At 47.5% G+C, this 27,340-nt stretch overlaps 1 protein-coding gene across 2 annotated transcripts in view; it reads right to left on the reverse strand.

Moving 5' to 3' along the window:
- Nucleotides 1-14,063: 14,063 nt before the first annotated feature.
- EIF3L (eukaryotic translation initiation factor 3 subunit L) overlaps nt 14,064-27,340 on the reverse strand; it is a 28,871-nt gene continuing 15,594 nt past the window's right edge. For both annotated transcript variants that reach the window (XM_055328562.1, XM_055328563.1), the window contains 6 exons: nt 23,634-23,805; nt 21,400-21,554; nt 20,514-20,684; nt 18,959-19,456; nt 15,196-15,276; nt 14,064-14,277 (listed from right to left, as the gene is read on the reverse strand). In XM_055328562.1, the coding sequence (XP_055184537.1) occupies nt 14,239-14,277; nt 15,196-15,276; nt 18,959-19,456; nt 20,514-20,684; nt 21,400-21,554; nt 23,634-23,805 (1,116 nt within the window). In that variant the 3' untranslated portion in view covers nt 14,064-14,238. The remainder of the gene's footprint in view (nt 14,278-15,195; nt 15,277-18,958; nt 19,457-20,513; nt 20,685-21,399; nt 21,555-23,633; nt 23,806-27,340) is intronic.

A 27,340-nucleotide genomic window follows, 5' to 3' on the forward strand; every position in this document is an offset into this window, starting at 1 on the left:
GGGCTCTGGGCCTCAGGGCTTTGGAACCCCCAGCCTCCTGCTCCCCTCTCCAAGACCTGGGTCAGCGGCTCCTCCCCCCAGAAGTCCCTCCTGACCTCAGATGAATCAGCTTTCCACTCAGCTGCCATGGTGGTGACGTCACTTTGACCAATATAATAGCTGGGATGGGTCTGTCGCTCCACCCCCAAGGAAAGGAGCAGGGTCTTAGTCACCGCTGTCACCCCTTAGCTGTTGGAGGCTGGGAAGAGCAGGGTTCTGGGAGTCCTATCCACCCAGGCTGGAATCCTGGCTTTCCCCAGTCCCTTGGCAGTATGATCTTGTGCGCCCTCGAACCTGTTTCCATAGCTTAAAAATAGGGATAATTCCTGAGTCAGAAATAGAATTGTTGAATCAGTATATTGTACCCCTGGAACTAATGGAACAATACATGTTAAATATTCTCAAGTAAACAAAATAGAAATAATTCTAGCTTTACAAAGTGGCTGAGAGGATTCAGATATAACACACCCGACCTTTCAATCACTTGTAAATTGTAAGCCAGACACCTGGCTTCTCACCTGGTGCCTTTTGGGTATATTGTGGAGGAGAGAAGCCCCCTTGGGGATTCCCACCTCCTCAAACACCCATTAAGCCCCAGCCTAGAATGCCATTATGACCCCAGCCAGGACCAGCCTCACATCTTAGATCTGTTCAAGGTTGGACGACGTGTTCTTGGTCCAGAATGTGGACTCTCTGGGGCCACCTAGGAAGTGGCTGCTGTGGGCCAGGCTGCCCAGTGATCCCCCTGGGACGCTTGGTCCACACCAGCCTGTGCTTGCCACCTCCTACCCTGCCCCCTGTGGGAAAGCAACTCCAGGAATGTTCCTTTCACTAAATCAGAGACTTGGCCTCAGGACCCACCCTGGCCTTCAAAGACCACCAGGACTCTTTCTTTAAAATCCAGGAAGGGGGGCAGCCCAGGTGGCTCAACGGTTTAGCGCCGCCTTCAGCCCAGGGCCTGATCCTGGAGACGGGGGATGGAGTCCCACTTCGGGCTCCCTGCATGGAGCCTGCTTCTCCCTCTGCCTGTGTCTCTGGCCTCTCTCTGTGTGTCTCTTATGAATAAATACATAAAATCTTTAAAAAATAATAAAATCCAGGAGGGGAGTGCCTGGGTGGCTCAGTGGTTGAGTGCCTGCCTTTGGCTCAGGTCCTGATCCTAGGATCCTGGGATCAAGTCCCGCTTCAGGCTCCCCTGCAGGGAGCCTGCTTCTCCCTCTATGTCTCTGCCTCTCTCTGGGTGTCTCTCATGAATAAATAAATAAAATCTTTAAAAATAAATAAATAGATAAAACAAAACCCGGAAGAGATTCTATTCCTCTCCTCGCCAGCCTAAGGGGCTCCCTGAAGACAGCTCCAGATCAGACCTTGATCCCGTTGCCGTAATAATAACTTATATGGCATAGCCCTCTGGGCCCCCATTAGCCCATTTGTGGGCCTTATAAACTCATTATCTGAGTCAGCTCACCACGAGAGGAAATAAGGACCTGCATGGACACAGCTGTGTGACTGCAGGCCAGACAACTAACCGCTATGAACCCCAATTTCCTACCCTAAAACATGGGGATAATAATCTTTGCCTTGCCTCTCTCCCAGGGGTGTGGATAATCTGCTGAGACAATGGATAAAAAACTTGTACACAGGACACCTAAATGGCTCAGTCGGTAGAGCACTTGACTCTTGATCTTCAAGTTTGCACGTTCAAGCCCCACGTTGGGCACAGAACTTGCTTTGGAAAAAGAGAAGAAGAAGAAGAAGAAGAAGAAGAAGAAGAAGAAGAAGAAGAAGAAGAGGAGGAGAGAGGAGGAGGAGGAGGAGGAGGAGGAGGAGGAGGAGGAGGAGGAGGAGGAGGAGGAGGAGAAGAAGAGAGAAGAGGAAGAAGAGAGAAGAAGAAGAGAGAAGAAGAAGAAGAAGAAGAAGAAAGAAAGAAGAAGAAGAAGAAAGAAGAAGAAGAAGAAGAAGAAGAAGAAGAAGAAGAAGAAGAAGAAGAAGAAGAAGAAGAAGAAGAAGGGAAAGGAAAAGTGCCATGCAGACTGTAAATCCAGGGTTTAGGTGGGAGTTGGAACTGTGTTTACAGGTGAGGTCAGAAGCCACAGACGGCTAGGCAAGTCAAGTCACTGGCCCCAAATCAACCATAATTTCAGGATTAGGCCTGAGGGATCTGGCCCTTAATTCAGTGTTTTTCTTTATTTTTTAACTACCAATTAAGTGATCACAGTCTTCTCCTCAAAAATTGAAAAATCTTTGGGTGTCTCAGCAGCTGAGCATCTGCCTTTGGCTCGGGGTGTGACTCAGGGGTCCTAGGATCCAGTCCCACATTGGGCTCCCTGCAGGGAGCCTACCTCTTCTGCCTGTGTCTCTGTGTCTCTCATGAATAAATAAATAAAATCTTTTAAAAAATTGAAAAATAAAAGCTAAAGTTCCAAGTTGTCTCATCAATCCCAATCCCATTCTAAGAAATAGCCACAGTTGTCAGCTTGAAACTTTTCCTTTCAGACCTTGTACATGAGTTTGAATTCATGCGTGGATTCAACAAATATTTCCTGAGCACCAGCTTCCCAGCATGGATCTTCTAGGGGAGATAGGAGTAAACAAGACAGGGAATTCCCTCATGGAATTAACTTTCTAGCAGGGAAGTCAGGCAGGGAACAAGAAAATGAAGGAAAATAATTTCAGATGATGAGCGGTGCTGGGGAGAAAAAAAAATAGAGCAAGATGCTGTGCTAGAGCCATGGAGACAACCAGGGCAGCCAGGGAAGGGACCTTTGAGATGGGGACCTTTGAGTTGAAAAACATCCATCCCCCAAGAAAGCAAATTCGGTGTAAGCCAGTGAGAGATGCCACTGCAAGTAGAGTTTGAATCTTTTCTCATTTATCCCAGGGTAATAGCTGCAGGGGTCCCGGTGGCCGGGCAGGATCCTGGCAGGCAAGGGCTGGCTAGTCTGGTGAGTGAGACAAGCTACTGGGTGATCTTTGTCCAGCATGATAAAGAGCAAGGGAAATGAAAGTGTCCAGAGGAGCTCCTGGATTTCTTTGGGAAAGAGCGCCATGCTTTCCGCTGGCCATTCTTCCTGCCAACCTGTTTTGTAGGAGGGCTGCGGAGGAGGCAAAGGCAAAGACAGGATGAAAAAACAGAACCCACTGGGGTAGGGGAAGCTAACATAGAATGAACACTGGTGGGAATGAAAGAGTGAGGAGATGACCAGGAATTAAGGTTTATCTTTGCTCCCACCCACCCACCCCCACCCCACCCCCGCCTCTTCCCCTGCACAGATCTCAAGGTCAGTGTCAGAGAGATGAAAGGAAAGGGATTGGGGGGCGCCTGGCTGGCTCTGTCTGTAGAGCATGTGACTCTTGATCTCTGGCTGAGTTTGAGCTCCATGTTGAGCGTAGAGATTTTTAAAAAAGAGAGAAAGAGAAGGACTGCCCTGGAGGGAACCTGGAGAGGCTGTGGGGAGAAAGAATTTCATTATTGCCACTGGGCACCTCTGGCTGTTGAGTTTCCCTGATTCTGCACCTGCTCAGAGGCCGGTAGACTGCTTCTCTCCCGGAGCCAGAGAGCCTTCCTGGGGGTGGGAGAGGATACCTGGTCGGCCCCATTTCACCCACCACCCTCTCCGTCAGGGCCTTGCTGGAAGATTCTGGACAAAGATGTCATCTACCTAAGTTCAACGTCCACATCTATAAAAGGTGGAATATTCTGTCCTCCAAAATACTATCCCAGAGGCCCCAAGAGGCACACACAAATATGGTCTTTGTTTGCTAACAGCAAAGCACTGGAAACATCCTAAACATTCATTAGTAAGGGACTGGGTAATTACCTTTCAGGACAGCTACACGACAGAAAACCACACAACTGTTAAAAAGAATATCATGGAAACACATCCTCAAAAGTGAAAAAAGCAAGCTGCAGAATAATAGGTATAAAAGGATCCCATTTTTTAAAAAATATATTTTATTTATTTATTCATGAGAGACAGAGAGAGAGAGAGGCAGAGACACAGGCAGAGGGAGAAGCAGGCTCCATGCAGGGAGCCCGACGTGGGACTCGATCCCGGGTCTCCAGGATCAGGCCCTGGGCTGAAGGCAGACACTTAACCGCTGAGCCACCCAGGGATCCCAAGGATCCCATTTTTGCAGAAGAAAATTTATATATATATGATAGATATGTAACATCATATATATTTATGTATCTCAACATTTACATGAACATACAGACGGAAGTTTTTTTTTAAAGATTTTATTTATTTATGCATGAAAGACAGAGAAAGAGAGAGAGGCACAGACACAGGCAGAGGGAGAAGCAGGCTTCATGCAGGGAGCCCAACACGGGACTCGATCCCGGAACCCCGGGATCACGCCCTGGGCCAAAGGCAGGCGCTAACCCGCTGAGTCACCCAGGCATCCCTACAGATGGAATTTTTAAACATGTGGAAGAAAGGGTACCTGCCTAAATGCTGGGGGTGGTTAACTCTGGGAGTGAGACTGGGCGTATGGCAGACTCCCTTTTTATAAGTCGTAATGGTTTGATTTAATGACAACGGCAGGTATAGCTTTTTAAAATAACAGCTTTGAGATATAATTCACATACCATAAAATCCACTCCTTTCAAGTGTACAGTTCAGTGGTTTTTAACATATTCACAGAGCTGTGCAACCATCACCACTATTAAGAACATTTTCATCATTCCCTAAACTCTGTACCCACTGGCACTCCCTCCAAATTTTTCCCCTCCCCCTGCTCCCAGCCCCTGGCAACTACCATTTTACTTTCTGACCATTTTTCTTTAAGATTTTTATTTATTTATTCATGAGAGACACAGAAAGAGAGACAGAGACACGGGCAGAGGGAGACGCAGGCTCCATGCAGGGAGCCTGACATGGGACTCGATCCTAGGTCTCCAGGATCAGGTCCTGGGCTGAAAGCGGTGCTAAACCACTGAACCACCAGGGCTGCTCTAGTTCATGTTTCAACTCTTGTTCTGGTCGCAGTATCAACCAATCACTTGGAAAAAAAATCACTTTAACTTTCTTGTGCCGACACAACATTGTTTGCAATGTCGTCCACACCACGAAAAGAAAACAGGGCTCCAGGATCCCTGGGTGGTGCAGCGGTTTAGCGCCTGCCCTTGGCCCAGGGCGCGATCCTGGAGACCCGGGATCGAATCCCACGTCGGGCTCCTGGTGCATGGAGCCTGCTTCTCCCTCTGCCTGTGTCTCTGCCTCTCTCTCTCTCTCTCTCTGTGACTATCATAAATAAATAAATAATAATAAATAAATAATAATAAATAAATAAAAGAAAGAAAACAGGGCTCCGATTTAAAAACAAAACCGGCCCCAAGTGAGCAAGACGAAATCTGTCCACAGGGCCACAGGGGGGCAGATCACTGGAAAGATGAGAAATCTGGGTAGGTCAGGTGGAGCAAGTATAACTTTATAGCGAAAAAAACTAAAATAAGACAAGGGAGGGATCCCTGGGTGGCGCAGCGGTTTGGCGCCTGCCTTTGGCCCAGGGCGCGATCCTGGAGACCCGGGATCGAATCCCATGTCGGGCTCCCGGTGCATGGAGCCTGCTTCTCCCTCTGCCTGTGTCTCTGCCTCTCTCTCTCTCTCTGTATGACTATCATAAATAAATAATAAAAAAAAAAAAAAAATTTAAAAAAAAAAAAAAAAAAAATAAGACAAGGGAGTGTGGCCATGGAACTGGGCCATCCCTCCCCGAGCCTGGAGCCTCAGCACCCGTGGTGTTCTCATTCCAAGATTTCCTTCTTCTAAACTTCGCCAGATTCTATGATCCTCCAAGTTCCCTGTAGGTCTGACTGCCTAGGCTATGCCCCCAGAAATCAGGGCCCTGGCCAGACCCTTGGCTCTGAGCTGCTCCCTGGGGGAGCCTGGCAGAGCTGTGGACAATGGAAGCATTGTGGGACCTCAGAGCTGGGGCCTGGGAGCAGAAGGAGGCACGTGGGAGGCTCGGGTGGCAGACGTGTCGGCTGCTTCGCTGCTCTTCAGGCATGCTGGGCCAAGAAGCATGCCCGGAGCATGCCAGGACAGCATCCTGAGCCCCAAGCCTTGACCCGGGCCTGCCAGGGTGAGCTCGGTCCCCTGGAATCCCAGCTATGTCTGGGGATAGGCAGCTATCCCAAACCTTTCTTCAAAGTCTATGCCTCTCCCCACGCACAGACATTCAGGACAACGATCTGGGACTAGCCATGAGGGCTCGTATTCTTACCCTAAAACCAAACAACCTTCAAACTAAACTCTCCAGAACAGAGAAGACCACACGCTGCCTGTCATTTGGAGGGTGCTGAGTGCCGAAGTACTCCTACTTTGCTATCTGGGTCTGTCTCAGGAGGAGAGGCAGGTCAAAGAAGCCACTAAATATCCAAGCTGGTGAGGACCATTAGGGTTTAGCTAGCAAAGCCCCCTCATAATACTGGCATGATAGGCTAGAGCCCAGGGAGGGGAGAAGTTCGCTCAGGGTGATTGAGACACTTAGAATGGGGACTGAACTCCACCCCTGACCTTCCTTTCTCTGCTACAGGCTGCCACCCTGCCCCGCACCCCTTTCGGCCATCCCTGAAACGCCTATGGCTGGTGTTCTAAATCCTGCAGAGGCTTCAAGGCCCAGCTCAGACATCACCTTCTCCCTGAAGCCTTCCATGATAGGCCCTGACAGGAGCCACAACTCCAGGCCTTCTCATAGAATTCCACCCCTACAATTAGATGGAACCTAGAGGGGATATCCCTTGCTGATTTCAGGAAGGAATTTCCCGTGCCTCCCCTGGAGGCAGACCAGTGTGGAAGACAGGTGTGTAAACAATTATAATAAACATTCACAGAAAGACAAGTAATGCGATGGAGAAATGAGGAAAGGGACAACAGGGCTTTCAGAAGGAGCCTCTCATCTCCTGCCTGGGGACTCAGGGTGCATCCCTGAGGGCTGCATGGAGGAGGTGGCATTTGAACAGTTGCTCACATTGTGTGGCATTTATTTGTGCATACACGTCTCCCCTCAATGGACTATGAAATCCTTAACGTGTGTGTGTGTGTGTGTGTGTGTGTGTGTGTTGTTGTTGTTGTTAAAGGGCATTATCTCTTTGACTCCTCACAGCAACTCTATGGGCTAGGGACTATCACGGGACCCCCAGTTACTGATAAGGTTTTGAGGGGTTAAAGCCTGTTGAAGCCATACTGTCTAGCTCTGACTTCACAAAGAACTTTCACCACAAAGGTGTCACTGGTGTATTGAAGCCGGCAATGTGTCCAGTTCACCACTGCACACCTAGTTTGTACTACAAATTCACTCCTTTTTATCTACCTGTGAGCTTGGTGCCCAAGAACCCTCCCTGGAGCATCAGCTGGAGGCCAGCCCTGGACAGGGAGCCCCTGAAGCCTCCAGCCTTGGTGTTCTTGTGACTTTCTTTCTTTCTTTCTTTTTTTTTTTTTTTAATAAGTTGCTCTGGAATTTTTTTTTTTTATTTTTTATGATAGTCACACAGAGAGAGAAAGAGAGGCAGAGACATAGGCAGAGGGAGAAGCAGGCTCCAGGCACCGGGAGCCCGACATGGGATTCAATCCCGGGTCTCCAGGATCGTGCCCTGGGCCAAAGGCAGGCGCTAAACCGCTACGCCACCCAGGGATCCTAAATCTTTTTTTTTTTAAGATTTTATTTATTTATTCATAGAGACATAGAGAGAGAGAGAGAGAGAGAGAGAGAGAGAGAGAGGCAGAGACACAGGTAGAGGGAGAAGCAGGCCCCATGCAGGGAACCCGATGTGGGACTCAATCCCAGGTCTACAGGATCACACCCCGGGCTGCAGGTGGCGCTAAACCACTGCCCCACCAGGGCTGCCCTCTTGTGACTTTCCAACTGTGATACACATGACTGGTACTGGGATTCTTCTAGCAGCGTCCATGCCTGGGTGCTGATACAGTATTCAAGACCCTAAATGTCCACAGGAGGGGCTCGGGGCAGAAATTGGACAGGAAGGAGAAGGAGGGGGACTGGAAGGCCTCAGAGTCGAGTCTGCAGAGCCCGCCCTGCTTGCGCTTTGACTCCTCAGGGATGGCCAGGGGTTATGGTGGAGATCAGGAATGCTGGAGCCCTCCCAACAACACCTCTTTATATAAACTCCCTGGCCAGCTCTGCAGATGAAAAGCAGGCAGAGCGGAAAATGGTTTCAGAGCCTTTCTGACACCGGGAGGTCACCTCTCCTCTGAGGAAAAAGCGACAAGGAAGGGGCTATCAGGCTGAAGAGATTTAGGTTAGCCACAGGCCAGACCACCCGACCAGGCTGTCAGACACTAGAAAAGGACTACTTGTTTCCCATTTACCTATCTACACGGAACTGTGAGCAAGGCAGCTCTTCCTGTCTGAAACAGAAAGTGAGACTTTTCTGTGGAAGCTCTGAGAGGGAGCTGCTTCTTCCTCTAAATACAACAGAGGTTAGAGAGGGGATACCTCACCTCCAGGTGACACAGCAGAAGACGGATGTAACACTCTAGCACATGCTGCAGCTTTGTATGGTAAGGCTAAGAGGGCCCGGGGCGGGGGGGGGGGGGGGCAATTACTCTCTCCACTTGTCTGAGGAGGAAGCTGAGGCTCAGAGAAGTTCAACATCGTGCCAGAAACGTGCCCCCTTGCAAGAGGGCATGTCAGGCCTGGGGCCCAGGCTCCCTGCCGCTTCCTAACCAGAAGAGGAGCCCACCATCGCAGTCACTGGCCTCAGGGGAACACAGGGTAGTGGGGGTGAGGGCAGAAGGGAGGTACCTTGATCTTGATGAGCGGCTGGGACAGGGTGGGGCCAGAAATAAGGAAAGCTGGGATTTTTAGCTACCAGCTTGACAGGAATGTGGAGCCACAGGAAGCAAGGATGATTTGCAGCTTCCCAGAGCCTCTGCACTCCCGGAAAACATCAGGAAATTGCTGGTCAGGCTTTGGAGCTTCAGTGTGCTCCTCCCCTGCAGCCTCTTCCTGATGCCCTACCCCCCACACCTGACCCGGAGCAAAGGCTCAGTCCAACCCATCTCCAGGCTGCAAGGCAGGCCGGGGGTGGGGACTAATGGCCACTGGTAGGAGCTGGCACAGTCACAGCCACCGCTTGCACTGGCTGAAGCTTGCAGGATAGTGCAGACATTCATCATTTATTCATTTTACGCCTGTCCGTTCTGGAAAAGATTTAAGGCACACTCTATCACTTATTCATACATTTATATTCATTCAATCCTTTCACTCCCTCAGGCACTCATCATTCATTCAGCTCAATTTTTAAAGATTTTATTTATTTATTTGAGAGGGGAGGGGAGAGGGAGCACGAGCAGAGGGAGGGGCAGAGGCCTTGCTAAGCAGGATGCCTGATTGGGACCACATCCCAGGACCCCCAGGGTTAATGACCTGAGCCACCCAGGCACCCTTCAGCTAATTCTCTTTATTGCAAAGGCCACTGCTCCTAAGTGCCACCTCTTTCCTCTAGTGTTCATGGGACTCCCGGCCCGTGTGAATCCTAGGAGGTTACCCAGGATGCTGCACCCTTGGAACAGCTGGTCTCACTACCTCATTTTGCAGATGAGGAGCTGATGAGTAGCCACCCAAGGTCAAAGCCAGACTCAGAAAAAAAAAAAAAAAAAAAAAAGCCAGACTCAGGGGAGAAGCCCCATCTTGGGTTTGCAACCGACCCAGTGTATGAAAAAGCCAGAGAGACACCGTGCAAAGGAAGCCAAGGCCACCAGAGGCTGGTCTATGTACCGAGGAACCAGCTCCAGCCTCGGGGTCTGAAGATCAAGCTTCCAGCCCCAGTTGTGTATTGCCTCTGCCCAAATTCTTACATCCTGGGCATCTCCACCTGGGTGCCCCACAGGACCCTTGAATTCATGTCCAAACCCAGTTCTCTACCCATCTGCACACGCCTCCTGTCCCAAACCTGTTCCACCTACCATCTGAGAGTCTACTATCTCCCCAGCTGCAAAAGCCAGAGGACTCAGCATCTGTCCCCCTCCACCTCCCCCTACTACCAAGTCCTGTACTCTATGACCTTCCCAAACCTCTCTTGAATTATCCCACTTGCCCCCATGCCACTGCTTCCACTGCAGAGACCTAGCTCCTCTGTGGCCAGGCTATTCCAGACAAGTGCCTTAGCCTTCCCATGAACTGGTCTTCAGTGTCTCCACACAGACCTGCCTTTGGGGCACCAAGGAACAGGTTGTGGAGAACCTGGCTGAATCTGAATGCTCGAAGTCCCTGTTCCTCCTTGAACTAGGCATGCTGATCTTTTTTTTTTAAGACTTTATTTAAAAAAAAACAAGACTTTATTTATTCATGAGAGGCAGAGGAGAGAGAGAGAGACAGAGACATAGGCAGAGGGAGAAACAGGCTCCATGCAGGGAGCCTGATGTGGGACTCAATCCTGGATCTCCAGGATCACGCCCTGGGCCAAAGGTGGGCACTAAACCGCTAGGCCACCGGGGCTGCCTTAGCCATGCTGATCTACACAGGACCTTTCTGCCTGTGTAGTGCCATCTAGTACTTTGACTTCCAAGGTCATGGCTAGCTAATAATGGCCTTCGTTCCCTAAACAAACTATGGCCAGGTGCTAAGTACTTCATACAATTTCATCAACAGAGCAGTCCTGAGGCAGGTGCGTGAGACGGTGAGAAGCTAAATAATTTGGCTGTGATTCTACAGCTCATATATGGAGTTGGGACTCAAACCCAGATCTGACTGAGCCCAAGCCCACACACTTGGCTGTGCCGCTTTGTCTCGTCAGTGCAGCACTTTGGTAACTGGTACCACCCCATGCTCCCCATTCCCTAACAAAACTTGCACTGCCTGTATGTATGGGAGGATTATAACCCTGTCGCTTCCATTCTGGGCAAGCAGGGATAAAACCCCTGCAAGTTGGCTGCAGCTGCTGAATGCCCTGCATTCCTCTAGCGGTACCAGGCAGAGTTCAGCTGTGCCTGCCCCCTCCTGAGGGCTGCTGGCTGCCCGGCGCTGCTGCTGGGCCTGGACTGAGCTGCTGGGAAGTGGCCCCAAGCCAGGCGCTCACACACTGGGTCTGTGTGACCTTGAGCTGAAATGGCCTGTCTCCTGGCACAGTAAGAAGAGTGCTGAGAGGCTGTGTCAGACACAACACACCTTGACCTGGCATAGTTTTAATGATGGAGACAAGAAACTGTCATGAGCTATGAGACTCTGGAGCTGAATTCCAACAAGCTAACTCCAGGTGGCTGCTCAGGTGGGTCTGAATTCCTGAGCCATCCTAGCCGAACTTGAGGACTCACGGGGAGAACAGCAGAAGAGATGGTGCTGGATAAGCCGTTCTTTAGGAGGCCAGGGAACCACAGACAGGTGCCACATGGGTAAGGTCTCGTTGGCACTGGTCTGGCAATCAAAATGCGTGGCAGGATCCTGACTCTGCCACTTGTCAGGATCCAGCAAGGTAACAGATGAATAAGTGTTGAGAAAGCTACCAAAAGCTCTGTGAATGTTCGGACTTATTACATATTAATGGAGACTGCTTTTGTTTCTTTCCCTTTGGGGAGTGAAGCAAAACTGCAGGATGGTTATCTCAGAGGCAGCAGACTGTAAAACTGGGCTGACCTGGGTTCAAATCCTGACTCCACTCTAGCTCTTGGCCAAGTTCTGTAACCTGCCAGGTGAAAACCTATCTCACTCAGACTTAGTCACAGAACTTGCAGCCTATAGATGACTGGGAGTTTCACTCCACATCTGGCCTCTCCCTCTCTCGCACCCTAGCTCACTCGGCTCCCACTGGCCATTTCCCTACATTCTCTCAACACACAAAACATGCTCTGGCCTCATGACCTGTGCACCTGCAATTTCCTCTTCCTGGAACACTTCTCCCGGGTAGCTCAACGTCTGCCCCCTTGCCCCCTTCAGGTCTCTGCCCAAATGACACCTATCAGTGTGGTCTTTCCTAACTATCCTATTAAAAATGCTAACTCCTACCCTTGACTTGCAAGGCGGGCCTTCTACCCTGAGAGCTGCACTGGTGCCACCTTGGGGTGGTAGGTCCAGGGCTACCACCCAGATTAAAGAGAAAGCCATTCAGCCCAGCTCCAGGAAATGCCTCCCATTGAAGTCCCCATGATAGCATGATAGCGCCTGTAGCAGGCCCAGCTCTGCTGGGGAGCAGGCATTAAGACCTCCCAAGGATACTGTGCATCAGTGGGTAACATGGCACTTCCACATCCACCCCACCTCACATCCTGAGGAGGGACCTTCATTTTCAGACAAGGCTACCAGCTCAGAGGGGCCACATGGTGGTATCAGTGACACGATTCAGACTCTAATACAGGTGTCAGTGGCTCTTTCCACATTTTTTTTTAGATTATTTATTTATTTATTCATGAGAGACACAGGGAGGGAGGGAGGGAGGGAGGGAGGGAGGGAGGGAGGGAGGGAGGGAGGGAGAGAGAGAGGCAGAGACACAGGCAGAGGGAGAAGCAGGTTCCATGCAGTGAGCCCAACGTGGGACTCGATCCCGGGTCTCCAGGATCAGGCCTTGGGCTGAAGGCCGCACTAAATTGCTGAGCCACCTGGGCTGCCCTCTTTCCACATTCTTAAGCTCACTCATAATCCAAAAACTCAAACAGAAGCAATCATACATCAGGTGAGCCAAAGTCTAGCTCAAGAATTCCTAGCAACCCTGTCACAAGGACACACCAAGCAGCCTCACCAGCCATGTCCTGCAAAGTTCCAGAAAACACACCTTCACTTTAAGGCTTATAGACCACACAGATTTTTATGGGCTTATTGCCACTTCGTCTCTTCCTGCCAGTCTTAGGGTAGGACTTTCTAAAGCAAAAGGAGGTTTTCACTACCTACTACCTTGATCTTGGACAAACGATGTGATTACCCCAAGCCTCAATTTCCTCATCAATAAAATCAGGATACCAAGTCTACCTGGCTCCAGAATAAATGAGACCATGCATAAACTTAATGAGACCTCCCTGAGGACTTACTCCTAATACAAAATTTCTGTAGTAACAAGAACATTTGACCATTAATGAATAGGTCCAGTGAGATGCCTGAGGCAATCAGCTTCAGTGAAGTTTTCAACAATCATACATCTGTGTTGTCTGTGCTTTGTTAGATTAGAAATTGGTTCTGACAGTAAATAGCGTAGGCTGCTAGGTTTTGAAGTGGCTCTTCCCAGGGAAGTCCCCAAGATGGCAGAGCCCCACTATGCATTTAGGAAGGAATGGCAGGAGTGAGAAAAACAGACACAACTCAGTTGTGACTGGCCATGAAGGTGCTGAGAAGCAGCTGTATCAAACTCACTGAGGGTGGGAGAGGCTGCACGTACCATAAGTCAGTTTCCAGCGTGAAGTATTAAAGACATAGGCAGAAGACAGTAGAAAAAAGTGGTCGTTGGGAGCCAAGTCTTGGCTTTTTGAGAACTACAGGACATCGAGCAAGTCACTTTACAACCTGAGTGCACTTCCTCATCTGTGAAGTGGGGATTCTACTGCCACTCCTGCGCTGTGAGGGGTCAGCAGCGTACCCGGCTTCCTCTTAGCACAGTTCATGGCAAGTTCATGGCACCAGGAGGTGGTCCAAGCTTTTGCCCAAGACTCAGCACTTCTGTTAACATGCATGCAAATCATGGTAGGTCACTTACTGCCCACGGGTTTCTTGTGAGGTGCAAATAAGATACTGAAGGTGAGAATGTCCTGCAAACTGCAAATTCATTTTTTTTTAATTTTTTTTAAATTTATTTATGATAGTCACACAGAGAGAGAGAGAGAGAGGCAGAGACACAGGCAGAGGGAGAAGCAGGCTCCATGCACCGGGAGCCCGACGTGGGATTTGATCCCGGGTCTCCAGGATCGCGCCCTGGGCCAAAGGCAGGCGCCAAACCGCTGCGCCACCCAGGGATCCCCAAAATGCAAATTCAATCGAAATACCAACAACTGATGATCAGGAGAAAAGTGTTAGAGGAAATCACATATTGTCACCCTCAACCAGATTCCCCCCAACAATGATGAGATGACAAATCTGGCTCCAAAGAAGATCTTTTACTGAGACTTATTTAAAATACTTCAGTCCTTAATCCAAATAAACTTCAACTCAGCTGAATTGCTGATGGCTGATCTAGGCAAAGGCTTCATGGAGACAAAAAGAGGCCCCACCTACAAAGACCTTAAAATGAGTTCCTAACAAAGAGTGTGAATGTCCTCAGGGTCTCTGTCCCATCTTCTTCAGAGTTCGATTGAGCTAAAAGAAAGAGAAAAGCAAAGTTAGATACAGTTATTTCACCAACCCTTTCCCTCTAGTGTGCATGATCACCAACCAGGACAGACCCCTGGGCTGACCCCCTGAAGTCAGGGAGGGGTGTCTGATACAGGTATGGGTGTCCACTTTGTGTGCATAAAGCCCCAATTAGGTGCTCCACTCCTGATACTCCTATGGCCCTGCACAATTCATGCAGACTGTTCTCCTACCTGCCCTTCACACGCCACACACACACACACACACACACACACACACACACACACACCCTATATTGCTCTGGCCATTTTATAGACATAGGGCTCAGAGTGGCTAAACTTGCCAGGACTGCATCATCCTGCAGGAAGCGCCTCATGGCATGGACCAGAGGAGCATAGTAGTGACCTCTGCTGGAGAACTCAGGACACCAGGACAAAGTGGCTCCAGCTATGGCCACAAAGAGACTAGCACGCGCACACCCTGCATCCTTGTAGTGTCTGGCCTGACCCACAAGACCTCTCCTAGGGCAAGAAGTGAAATGCACCAAGTCTGTCAAAACACAGCTTCCTGTCCTCTGCCTTCAGGAACTGGCCAGACCTGTCTCAAGTCAGAGAGTAACTGCCAAATGGGGAGGATGGGTAAGAGCAGGCAGTGAATCCACCCATATTAGGAAATACCAAGGAGGGAGGGGAGAACTGGCCACCCGCAGAGAGAGATCTTGGAAAGAGATGCTCTAGAGAAGGCTGACACAGCAACTGCTACAACAGGCCCAACCCCATTCCCCAAACCCCAAGCAGCCAGCCAGTCTCAGAAACTTTAAAGGGCCAACTTGGGGCCTTCTAGAAATGAAAAATAAAAAATTTCAAAACTCCCCACCTAGTTCCTAACCTCTGCCTCCAGCCCACAAACACTGTGACTGCTCACCTCCTCAAATTTGTGAATCTGCCGGATGAAGAAATCCCCATAGCGCCTGGCGACCTTGGTGTCTGCAATGTGGATCATGTCCTGTGGGAAAAGCAGAGTCAGAGAGGAGCAGTGAGGTACAGCCACTTAAAGGACTTTCAAGTAACCATGCTGCTAAGTGCTAGATAAACCCCTACAGTGGTTTACAAAAGCAAACAGGAAAAAAACTCAATGGAAGAGCATTACCAGTTGATAGCAGCTCTTTCTAGATGGTTGATTTTAATTTTGTTAATTCATTTATTTTTATTTGCAAGTCTTTTTTAATGAACAGGAAGCTTTCAGCAATAAACACATTCTTCAAGACAGCATTTTAATCTCATACAATATTTTATGAGTGTAAGGTTGTGAGTCCAGATTCTAAATTTTGTTTTTAGCCCAAATGTGGTTGAATACCATTTTACTTGTAAATTCCTATGTAATCTAAGTTAAGACCCAAGAACTTTCTGAATCTATTTGATGGTATTTTTTTCATGTCAAGGATAAAAAAAGAAAAGCCAAAAGACTGAAAGCAGGGATGCCTGACTGGCTCAGTCAACAGAGCGTGTGACATAGTCTCGTTCTCGGGGTTCCGAGTTCAACTGGGGAGGGATGCGGGGGGGGGGGGTGCAGAACATACTTAAAAAAATATTTATTTATTTATTTTTAAAGATTGTATTTATTTATTCATGAGAGACACACACACAGAGAGAGGCAGAGACACAGGCAGAGGGAAAAGCAGGCTCCATGCAGGGAGCCCGACATGGGACTCGATCCCGGGTCTCCAGGATCATGCCCTGGGCCAAAGGCAGGCACTAAAACCACTGAACCATCCAGGGATCCCCCAAGTTAGTAATTCTTAGGAGAAGTGTTTTATTTATTTAGAAGTAAACTTTACACCCAACACGAAGCTTGAATTCACGACCCTAAGATCAAGAATCACATGTTCTACCAACGGCACCAGCCAGGCATCCCAGGAGAAGTATTTTAGTAAAGCCCATCCAGGAGCACCTGAGTCAGTTAGGCATCTCCCTTTGGCTCAGGTCATGATCCCGAGGGTCCTGGACTTGGTAGTGAGTCCACTTCTCCCTCTCCCTCTGTTCCAGCTCTGCTCGTGGTCACTCTCAAAAATAAATAAAATTGGGGATCCCTGAGTGGCTCAGCAGTTTAGCGCCTCCCTTAGGCCCGGGCTGTGATCCTGGAGTCCCAGAATCCAGTTCTGCATCAAGCTCCATGCATGGAGCCAGATTCTCCCTCTGCCTGCCTGCCTCCCTCCTTCCCTCCCTCCCTCTCATGAATAAATAAATAAAAATCTTTAAAAATAAATAAATAAATGAAATCTTAAAAAAAAAAAAAAAAGACAATCTATGGGACACCTTGGTGGTTCAGCGGTTGAGTATCTGCCTTCGGCTAAAGGTGTGATTTTGGAGTCCCCGGATCAAGTCCCACATCGGGCTCCCTGCATGGAGCCTGCTTCTCCCTCTGCCTGTGTCTTTGCCTCTCTCTCTCTCTCTCTCTCTGTGTGTCTCTCATGAGTAAAAAAAAAAAAAAAAAAAAAAAAAAAAGACCATCTAGATAATTGGGGCTAGTCCAGCTGGGTCACAAAGTGATGATAGGAGGATGGAACAGGTTGCCGATACTGCCAAAGAATATATGTCAGGCACCAAGAATAAATTCGAAAAGGACTTTAAATAGTTGATGTGAGGGATCCCTGGGTGGCGCAGCGATTTGGCATCTGCCTTTGGCCCAGCGCGCGATCCTGGAGACCCGGGATCGAATCCCACGTCGGGCCCCCGGTGCATGGAGCCTGCTTCTCCCTCTGCCTATGTCTCTGCCTCTCTCTCTCTCTCTCTGTGACTATCATAAATAAAAATAAATAAATAAATAGATAGATAGATAGATAGATAGATAGTTGATGTGGGGGGGGAGGGACACCTGGGTGGCTCAGTGGCTGAGCGCCTGCCTTTGGGTCAGGGTGTGATCCTGGATTCCTGGGTTCGAGTCCCACATTGGGCTCCTTGCGTGGAGCCTGCTTCTCCCTCTGCCTGTGTCTCTCATGAATAAATAAATAAAATCTTAAAAATAAAAAAAAAGTTGATGTGATACTACAAGGGACAGATTTGATTTTTTTTCTTTTAAAGATTTTATTTATTTATTTATTCATGAGAGACACAGAGAGAGGCAGAGACACAGGCAGAGGAAGAAATAACTTCTGCATTCATAAGCATCTATAAAATTATCACACACACAAAAAAACCCTTAAGTGGACCACTGACAGCCAGTCTCTAAAACCACATGTACTTTTTTGTAATAACCTACACCACTCAAATGTCCATCAGCATTAAAATGGGAAAATCGGGGATCCCTGGGTGGCATAGCAGTTTGGCGCCTGCCTTTGGCCCAGGGCGCGATCCTGGAGACCCGGGATCGAATCCCACATCGGGCTCCCGGTGCATGGAGCCTGCTTCTCCCTCTGCCTGTGTCTCTGCCTCCCTCTCTCTCTCTCTCTGTGACTATCATAAATAAATAAAAATTTAAAAAAAATTTTTTTTTTTTAAAAAAGGGAAAATCGCAGCCAACTACTGCAGCAGTGAGCACCGATGGACTGTTGTACATGGCGATGCTCTCAAATGTAACACTGAGCAAAAGAAGCCAGACACAAAGAAAGAGCACATGCTATGTCAGTCCATTACACCAAGTTCAAAACCAGGCACCACTAATCTAGGTGCTAACTAATCTAGGGTGAGGACGAGTCAGGAGAATAACTCCGACTTGCTGAGTTACTTCCAAAAAACTGTACCATCCTCTCCCTCTTTCTTCTCCAATCTTCTCTTCTGCCACAATACCCTCTCATAGGCCACTGCAGCCACACTGAAGCTGTCCCTCAAAAATACTGGATTCACTCCTGCCCCAGGGCCTTTGCCTTTACCGCTCCCTCTCCTTGGAATGCTGCTCCCCCAGATACTTGTTTGGCTAATTTCTTCACCTCCTTCAAGTCTTAGCTACAATTTCACTTCCTGGACAAAGGCTACCTGGAGCACCTTATGTAATAATGCAACCTCTACCTTCTAGCACCATTACCCTTAAATGCATAGCACTTGGCAATTTCTACCTATGAGAAAATAAAGGAAATTTTCAACTTTTGCTGTGGGCCCTGCTCCTGGTAAAACATTTACCCAGGGTCAAAATGACTTGGCAAAACCTCAAAGCATGGGTTCTGTTCCTGTCCCAAGTACACACTGTACAGCTGCTTCATTAAAAAACAAAAACAAAAACAAAAAGCAGCATTCCAAACATAAAGAAAAAAAACCTTGCTGATTCCCATTAGACTCCAGTCTTACAGCCTTTCTGGAAAGTGTTTCATCACGACTTATAACTCTTTATGTAAAACAAAAACAAAAACAAAAACGTATATACTCTTGCCCAACTGTTCCTTCCCTGGAGCACTCTCTTCTTTGTGAAGACTGTGTATTTCCAAGCAGCCATCTTAACTTGTGCCCAAATGAAACTTTTTTCTTTAAAAATTTTTAAAAAGGTTTGTTCATTTTGCATTGATACCTGCCACATGGTCTGCTTCACGATAATGCCTGTTTTTTAACATTAGAAAATGGGTGCGAGGGCAGAAATCTTTGTTGATTTTGTTCACTGCTAAGTCCCAAATGCTCAGAATACCAGGCACCTGGTAAACACTGCCTACTGAATGGATAGACAGAGGGCCCCAGAGGCTGAGGCCAGGGGGCAGCCATACCTTATCAATGTAGAAGTCAACTTCGGATGCCGACTGAAATTCACCATCAAGGGCAGAGATGCCACTGGTCCACACCAGGTTCTTCATCTTATGCTTGAAGACAAGGAGCTGGATCCTGAACTCCTGCTCTGTGAGGTCCAGGAAGCCGGCCAGCTTGGCCACAGGCATGGTAGTGTACAGCTTGAGGAAGCTACGGATGGTGGAGAGCTGGGCCTGCTGCTGCACTTCATCAGAAAACACCTTCAGCTGCTGCAGGAAGGGCTCCTTGTGGTAGTTGGGGTGCACATTATCATAGTTGGGCACCACAGGTGACAGGAATTTAGGGCACGAGTAGCTGAAAAGTTCCTCATAGACCTGTGGGTCACCCTTCTGCATGCGTAGCATCTTATCCCCATATTTCTCCCGCAGCTGCAGGTGAATGCTCTCATCGATTCGCATGGGGTACATGGTGAGGGCGATGGCCAGCAGCGCGTGCATCTGCTCATTTTGCTTGTTAATCTGGGGGTGTAAGAGAAATTGGTGCGGGGTCAAATGAGATAGACTTTCAGAGGTCCCACATCCAACGTGGCTCCACCACCCTCCCAAGTACACTATGCTCAGACCTCTGATTTCTCCCTGGTTTGCCTCAGTCAGTTAACCTTCCTGAAGTCTCTCCTAATCTGCCCTCTAGATCTACTGAACTTCTGGCCCACTTCCAGAGCCTCTGGAACTGGCTCCTAGATTCTTTTTTTTTTTTTTTTTTAAGATTTTGTTTATTTATTCATGAGACAGAGAGAGAGAGAGAGGCAGAGACACAGGCAGAGGGAGAAGCAGGCTCCTTGCAGGGAGCCCCACATGGGATTCAATCCCGGGTCTCCAGGATCATGCCCTGGGCTGAAGATGGCGCTAAACCACTGAGCCACCCAGGCTACCCTGGCTCCTGGATTCTTTAGTAGAGCCTTCTTCTCACTCTCCCTGGCCCACCACACTTCACTGGGACATCAATCCTCCCACATCATTATGACCAAGTCACCCAGAAACTCTGATGGCACCATAATGCCTATAAAGATTAAATACTTCAGCTGGGTAGTGAAGGTTACCCAGAACCAAAACCCCAATTTGACTAATATACGGCCCTCCAACAAAGTAGTTCATTGTGCTGCACTGTACTACACTGTACTACACTGTACTACAAGTTTCAGCACCTTTGCTCTGCCTAGATACCTTCCAATTCTATGCATGTCTTGGACCCTCCCTCCTCCATGGCAAACTGCTTGAGGGTTGTACCCCAACTAACTCACTTTAAAACACCCACAGTCCAGTGAACACTCAGCAAATTGTTGCTGAATAAATGTAAGCACTGCTGGGGGTCAAAAGTAAAACAAAAGATACTGTCCTTATCGTCAAGGAGTTCATGGTCTGAAATAATAGGCACAACAAAAGAAACTAAGAGTAGACCAGCCATTAAGAAATCATCCTACTGAAAGGACATATAAAAGGCAAAATTTTGGATAGCATTTACCAAAAACTGTTGGCATAGGTACCAAGACATCAAGCTGGTCAAAGGCTTCCTTACCATCTCATACTTGTATGTAGTCCTTTGAAACATGCTCTTGGTCCTTTGGATGTAGAGGAGGATATTGGCAAATACCCGGATGGCATCCTGGTAGCGACGCATCATCAAATATGCAAAACCGACATAGTAGTATGTGGTGACCTGGCACTCAGGCACACGAGAATACATACTCTGTGGAAGGAGGCAGAAGCATCCATAAGTCCCCAAATCAATACATCCCAGAGGGAGTCTGGAAGTTGGCAGGGTCCAGTGTCAGCTGAAGTGGAAGCCCCCTGTAGAAGTCCTGAACTACCCAGGGGAAGCCCTGGCTCTGGAGTTAGAGGCTCTGAATACAGATTATACCATTTACTAAATCATATGACCTGAGAACTCCATCTTGTTAGATATAATAAAAAGGGACTGGATCAGGTGACCTTAACATTTCTTTCAGCTCCATATCCCTCCACATCTCAGTTATGTATTCTTCCTTGCTTTCTACTCCTTGATTTTCCAGGTAAACCCAATAAAGAAACAGATCAACAAGTAAGACTGAATGATACATACACACGTGTCCAGAAAATACCAGTTTTTCTGTGGCTAAGAAAAAAACCACCACAGCTAATCATCATTATACTATCCTAGAACTAAGTCTTTCACAAATTCCTTAAATAGTGAAACCGGAGTAATAAAAATCTGCGTTATCATTGTTTTGAAAATAGAAAGACCGCTGAACATTTCAAGTATTACTAAGCAACAAAGAGAAAGCACCTTGTCCACATGCAAGTCTCAATTTTCAAATGGCCTGGGGAAGAATCTTCTTTTTGCTCCCTGAAATTTGTCCTTATAGATTCTCTCAAAGCAGAGTCTCTGGCTCTGGGTAGCAGGGCAGGGGGAAACAAGTAATCACCTTCTTATTTAGTTCAATATTCTCCAGCACCTTGATGGCCTGGTAGTAATCCCCTAAAAGGGAGTGCAGACGCAGAAGCCCCACCAGGCTGAAATACCCAAGCATCTTGTAAAGGGAGTGCCGTCCATACTCGCCAGCCACACTCTCGGGGTCACCTGAGAGAAACAGACATGGTGAACATTTCAGCAGGGGCAGGTGAAGGAAGGGAAGCCTGAGCCTTGAATATTAATCAACTCTTCACCTACTACTGGCCTCTAAAGCTTCCTGCAACAGGGAATAACTGCCTTCAAAGGAATACCCAGAAGCAACATGCCTGACCTTAAACTAATCTTTTTAAAGTAATCTCTATACCTAATGTGGGGCTCGAACTCATGACCCCAAGATCAAGATTACATGCTCTCGGGCAGCCCCGGTGGCGCAGCGGTTTAGCGCCACCTGCAGCCCAGGGCGTGATCCTGGAGACCCTGGATGGAGTCCCATGTCAGGCTCTCTGCATGGAGCCTGCTTCTCCCTCTGCCTGTGTCTCTACCTCTCTCTTTCTCTGCATTTCTATGAATAAATAAATAAAATCTAAAAAAAAAAAAATCACACATGCTCTATTGACTGACTGGCCAGGTGTCCCTGGCCTTATACTAATCTTAAATTTACCAACAGGAGTTGCGTGAGGGGAGTGGCTGTTGTGGTTTTTGGTTATTTTCTTGGTCCCAAGACACCTGAGAATATTGATGGCCCCCTTTTATCAGGAGCAGTTACTCATCAAGGCAACTACTTTCAATAAGTTCATGGGGTCAAAGCTATTTTCCTAATAACACTAAGATCCTATTTGTCTTTCTCACTAGAGTGAGATTTGCACTGATGGTGCAAAAACAACAGTGGGTACAAATGACTCACAACTTAGCATAAACCAGGCAGTGGTACCAAACTGCATTAGCAATTACTGTATTCTTTCCCTCACGCAGTAAAAGAACCAGCCACTTTTTTTCCACGAAAACCATTTTTACTTAAAAGAACGACTGACAAATTATGGTTACTTAGAGTATCTGGCAGACATTTTCTCATAAATGAATGAGGTGAGCCTGTTACATTTCAGTGAGAACTGACAGTGCCACTGCCAATGAAAATGTGAGCTTTTAAGCAAAAATCACAGTTTCCCATCCAAGTACTAACCAGGACCGACCCTGCTTAGTCAAAAATCATAGTTTTAAAAACGTTTATCTGCTACCCTGAGTCCAATAGCTTCCAAATACAGATTTATCTGATGACCAAAGTATTTTTTTTTTTTTTAGGTTGTATAATAAAATATGTCAGCCAGGGCACGTGGGTGGCTCAGTGGTTGAGCGTCTGCCTTTGGCTCAGGTTGTGATCCCAGGGTGCTGGGATTGAGTTCTGCATCGAGCTCCCTGCGGGGAGCCTGCTTCTCCCTCTGCCTAGGTTTCTGCCTCACTTTCTGTGTCTCTCATGAATAAATAAATAAAATCTTAAAAAAAAAAAGGCATTCAGAAAATCTTTATAACTCAATAAACCAGTATTTTACAAAATTGTGCAGCATAAAAAGATCCTTTCAAGCTGCAGGATAGACCAATACACCTTAACATAACAAAGTAAAAGTTTGTTGCTAAGGTTCCAGATTCCTCATCGCAATTCACAAATACAAAACTCCCAATATCAAGTTTGGATGTGGTAACAAAGAACATCAGAACCACCTGAAAAAGCTGTTAAGATACTCCTCGCTTTCCCAACTCCAGGTCTGAGTGAGGCCAGATATCCCTCATATATTGTACCACATACTGTAATTGCTGAATACAGTAATTGCTGAATATGGAAGTACACTGAGAATCCAGCTTCTTTACAGAGCCAGGCACTAAAGAGATTTCCAAAAATGGCACTCTTCTCACAGGGAAAATGAATATATATATAGATATATAAATATAGATAGATAAATGCTGTGATTCTCACTCTTTAAAGACTGTACAGCAGTTCTGACACCAAAAAGCGTGAGAAGTGCTTGGCTACATAAAGCTCCTGGAGACACAGTAGAAGCATCGGCAAATCAGACCACCTGAGTGCTGGTCTGTCAACCCACAGAATGCCAAGCCCAACATTCCTCAACATCAGCACTTGGCTACTGTTCACACCCAACACCAAAGAGAAGCAGCCCACAGCCTAAGCCATGGCGACTCCCCTGGGCTGCATGCGGCCTCTCTTCCACTGGACAGATAGCAAGCAGCGCTTACCACCACTTGTGTACACCTCCAATTGCCGGTTAATGTTGGATTTGTCGACCAGGGAGTGGAGGACATTGAGGACACTGTGAACATTCCAGATTTTGGGATTGGAGCGAAGGAAGTCAATCTCTTCCTCTGACTTCTTGGCAGTCTTACAGCGGTACTGGCTGAATGACTGAAACTGTTGAGGAAGAAGGGAGAGAGGCAGCAGTGGTACACAACAGGAAGTGTGGGGTGGCGCTGGGCGGCATGCGCACTGCATCTCATGCTAAACTGGTCTGTACACTACTTGTTTCTGCAAAGTATCTCTGATTAAACTCAATTTGTGGGAAGCCTGAGTGGCTCAGTGGGTTAGGTGTCTGCCTTCGGCTCAGGTCATGATCGGGGGCGGGGGGTGGGGTGGGGAGTGGGGGGTCCTGGGATTGAGCCCACATCGGGCTCCCTCCTAAGGGGAGCCTGCTTCTCCCTCTCCTCCCCACTTTATAGTATCTTAATCTCTCTCTCTCAAATAAATAAAATCTTTAAAAAAAACTTAATTTTATTCAATACTGAATTCTGTCATTTCTCCACAGCTAAGTAAAAATCTCTAAGATGAAAGGTAGTCTGTGAAAAACATACTCAATTTGGGGTCAAGGGCACCTGGGTGGCTCAGTGGTTGAGCATCTGCCTTTGGCTGAGGTCATGATCCCAGGGTCCTGGGATGGAGTCCCGCACTGGGCTCCCCACAGGGAGCCTGCTTCTTCCTCTGCCTCTCTCTCTGTGTCTCTCATGAATCAATAAAATCTTAAAAAATTGGAGGTCCAACACAGCCTGGAGCCATGTAATGTCTCTAAGCTTCATAATGCAGTTAGCCTGGCTGTCAGAATGGAGTGGCTTATAATTCATCTTCCTCAGGACGCCTGGGTGGCTCAGCAGGTTGAGTGTCTGCCTTCAGCTCTGGGTGTGACCTCGCAGTCCCAGGATCGAGTCCCACATTGGGCTCTCTGCATGGAGCCTGCTTCTCCCTCTACCTGTTTCTCTGCCTCTCTCTCTCTCTCTCTCTCTCTCTCTGTGTGTCTCTCATGGATAAGTAAAATATTTTAAAAATGAACAAAAAACCCCTGATCTTCCTCTACATGGCTGGGCTGTGCCTGAGTCAGGATTACGAATAATGACAAGGTAGAGACAGGGTAGGTCTGTATGTGCATGTCTTGCCTACTGGAGTTGACCATCCATTCACTGGGGACAGGAACGCAGTCTGAGTTACCGCTGTACCAACCACAGAGCTTCGTCAAGTGGAAGGTACATCTCGGGCCCACATCACATGCATTTTTTAAGGCAGTGGTTCTCCATCAGTCACACAGAGCACAGAGACCTACCCACTCAATCAGTGTTAGTTAGTTAGTTATAAAGATTTTATTTATTTATTCATGAGAGACACACAGAGAGAGGCAAAGACACAGGCAGAGGGAGCAGCAGACTCCATGCAGGGAGCCCGACGTGGAACTCGATCCCAGGTCTCCAGGATCCCGCCCTGGGCTGAAGATGGCACTAAACCGCTGAGTCATCTGGGCTGCCCTCAACCAGTTTTTAAAAGCTCTTGGGGGATCCCTGGGTGGCGCAGCGGTTTGGCGCCTGCCTTTGGCCCAGGGCGCGATCCTGGAGACCCGGGATCAAATCCCACGTCGGGCTCCCGGTGCATGGAGCCTGCTTCTCCCTCTGCCTATGTCTCTGCCTCTCTCTCTCTCTCTGTGACTATCATAAATAAATAAAAAAAATTACCTTTAAAAAAAAATAAAATAAAAGCTCTTGGGTAGGGGTACCTGGGTGGCTCAGTGGTTGAACATCTGCCTTCAGCTCAGGGCATGATCCTGGGGTCCTGGGATCGAGTCCCGCATCAGGCTCCCCCTGGGGAGCCTGCTTCTCCCTCTGTGTCTCTGCCTCTCTGTGTCTCTCAAGAATACATAAATAAAATCTTAAAAAAAAAAGAGCTCTTGGGTCGATTCTGGTGTACACCAGGTTTATTTATTTATTATGTATTTATTTTTAAAGATTCTATTTATTTGTTCATGAGAGACACACAAAGAGAGAGAGAGATATAATACAGGCAGAGGGAGAAGAAAGTTCCTTGAAGGGAGCCCAATGTGGGACTCAATTCCCAGACCCGGGATCTGAGCCGAAGTCAATCGCCCTGAGTCGAAGTCAATCGCTCAACCACTGAGCCACCCAGGCATCCCGTACACCAGGTTTAGAAACCTAGAATATAGGTCTTAGATGACCCAGGAATGCTCTTCAACTCCAAATTACCACTTTCCTCTAAGAACACAAGAAAAGGTTTCCAAATTTATAACAGAAGAGTAACCAGGATATAGAACAAATTCTCAAAATTCATTAAGATAATCCAATAGAGGGGATCCCTGGGTGGCGCAGCGGTTTGGCGCCTGCCTTTGGCCCAGGGCGCGATCCTGGAGACCCGGGATCGAGTTCCACATCGGGCTCCCGGTGCATGGAGCCTGCTTCTCCCTCTGCCTGTGTCTCTGCCTCTCTGTCTCTCTCTGTGACTATCATAAAAAAATAAAAAAAAAAAAAATTAAAAAAAAAAAAAGATAATCCAATAGAAAAATGGACAAAGGATCACTTCAAAGAAAACCAAGGTTGGTCAAATAACAGGGAAAATGCCTGATATCTTACTGTTAGGAGGGAAATGCAAATTGAAATGAGATTACCATTTCTTTCCCAACAGACAAAAATTAGACCAATTACATCCACAGCAGAGAAAAATTCTCAAATGCTTCTGTTAGCTGTGTAATTTGATACAACCGTTAACAAGATACTACTATTTATTAAAATCCAAAGTGATTATGTTCTGTATGTTGACTATAGTGGTGTACATATTTGTTAAGTCTCATCAACAGTACATTTAAAACCGGTATTTCACTGTAATCAAGTTTGCTTTATTTTTTAGATTTTATTTATTCATGAGAGACACACACAGAGAGAGAGAGAGAGAGAGGCATAGACACAGGCAGAGAGAGAAGCAGGCTCCATGCAGGGAGCCTGACATGGGACTCGATCCCAGTTCTCCAGGATCACACCCTGGGCTGAAGGCAGCACTAAACTGCTGAGCCACCCGGACTGCCCTGTAATTAAGTTTTGACTCTATAAAGCTGATTTTAAAAAACTTAAAAAGTAAGGCACCTGGGTGGCTCAGTCAGCTAAGCATCTGACTCCTGATTTTGGCTTTAGGTCATCATCTCAGGGTTGTGAGACTGAGTCCTGCATTGGCTCTACGATGGGCATAGAGCCTGCTGGGATTCTCTCTTTCCCTCTGCCCCTGCCTGTCTCCTCCCTTGGGCTTATGTGTGTGCGCGCTCGCTCGCTCTCTCAAAAACAAAAAAAAAACCTTAAAAGCAAAAATCCTTCAACCAACAATTCTACATTTGGTGATGTCAAGATAGACCTATGTGTGACACATACAAGGATATCATTGACTATTTATAGTAGTGGAAACTGAACACCCTCACGTTCATCACAAAAAGGGTGGTATATCCATATTGTGTACACGGCAGAGAAGAACAAAGCCATCTCTATGCAGACATGTTAAGTGTTCCAAATCAAAACAAATTACACAATATACCATTTTTAAATGGTGTATTTTATATATACACATTTATATAAATGCTTTAAAAGGGTGAATGTGGTGCCTATCTTTTCAGACAGTAACCTATGCCTCTGAA

This window comes from Nyctereutes procyonoides, unplaced genomic scaffold, assembly GCF_905146905.1.
Source record: "Nyctereutes procyonoides isolate TBG_1078 unplaced genomic scaffold, NYPRO_anot_genome, whole genome shotgun sequence".
Lineage (NCBI taxonomy): Eukaryota > Metazoa > Chordata > Mammalia > Carnivora > Canidae > Nyctereutes > Nyctereutes procyonoides.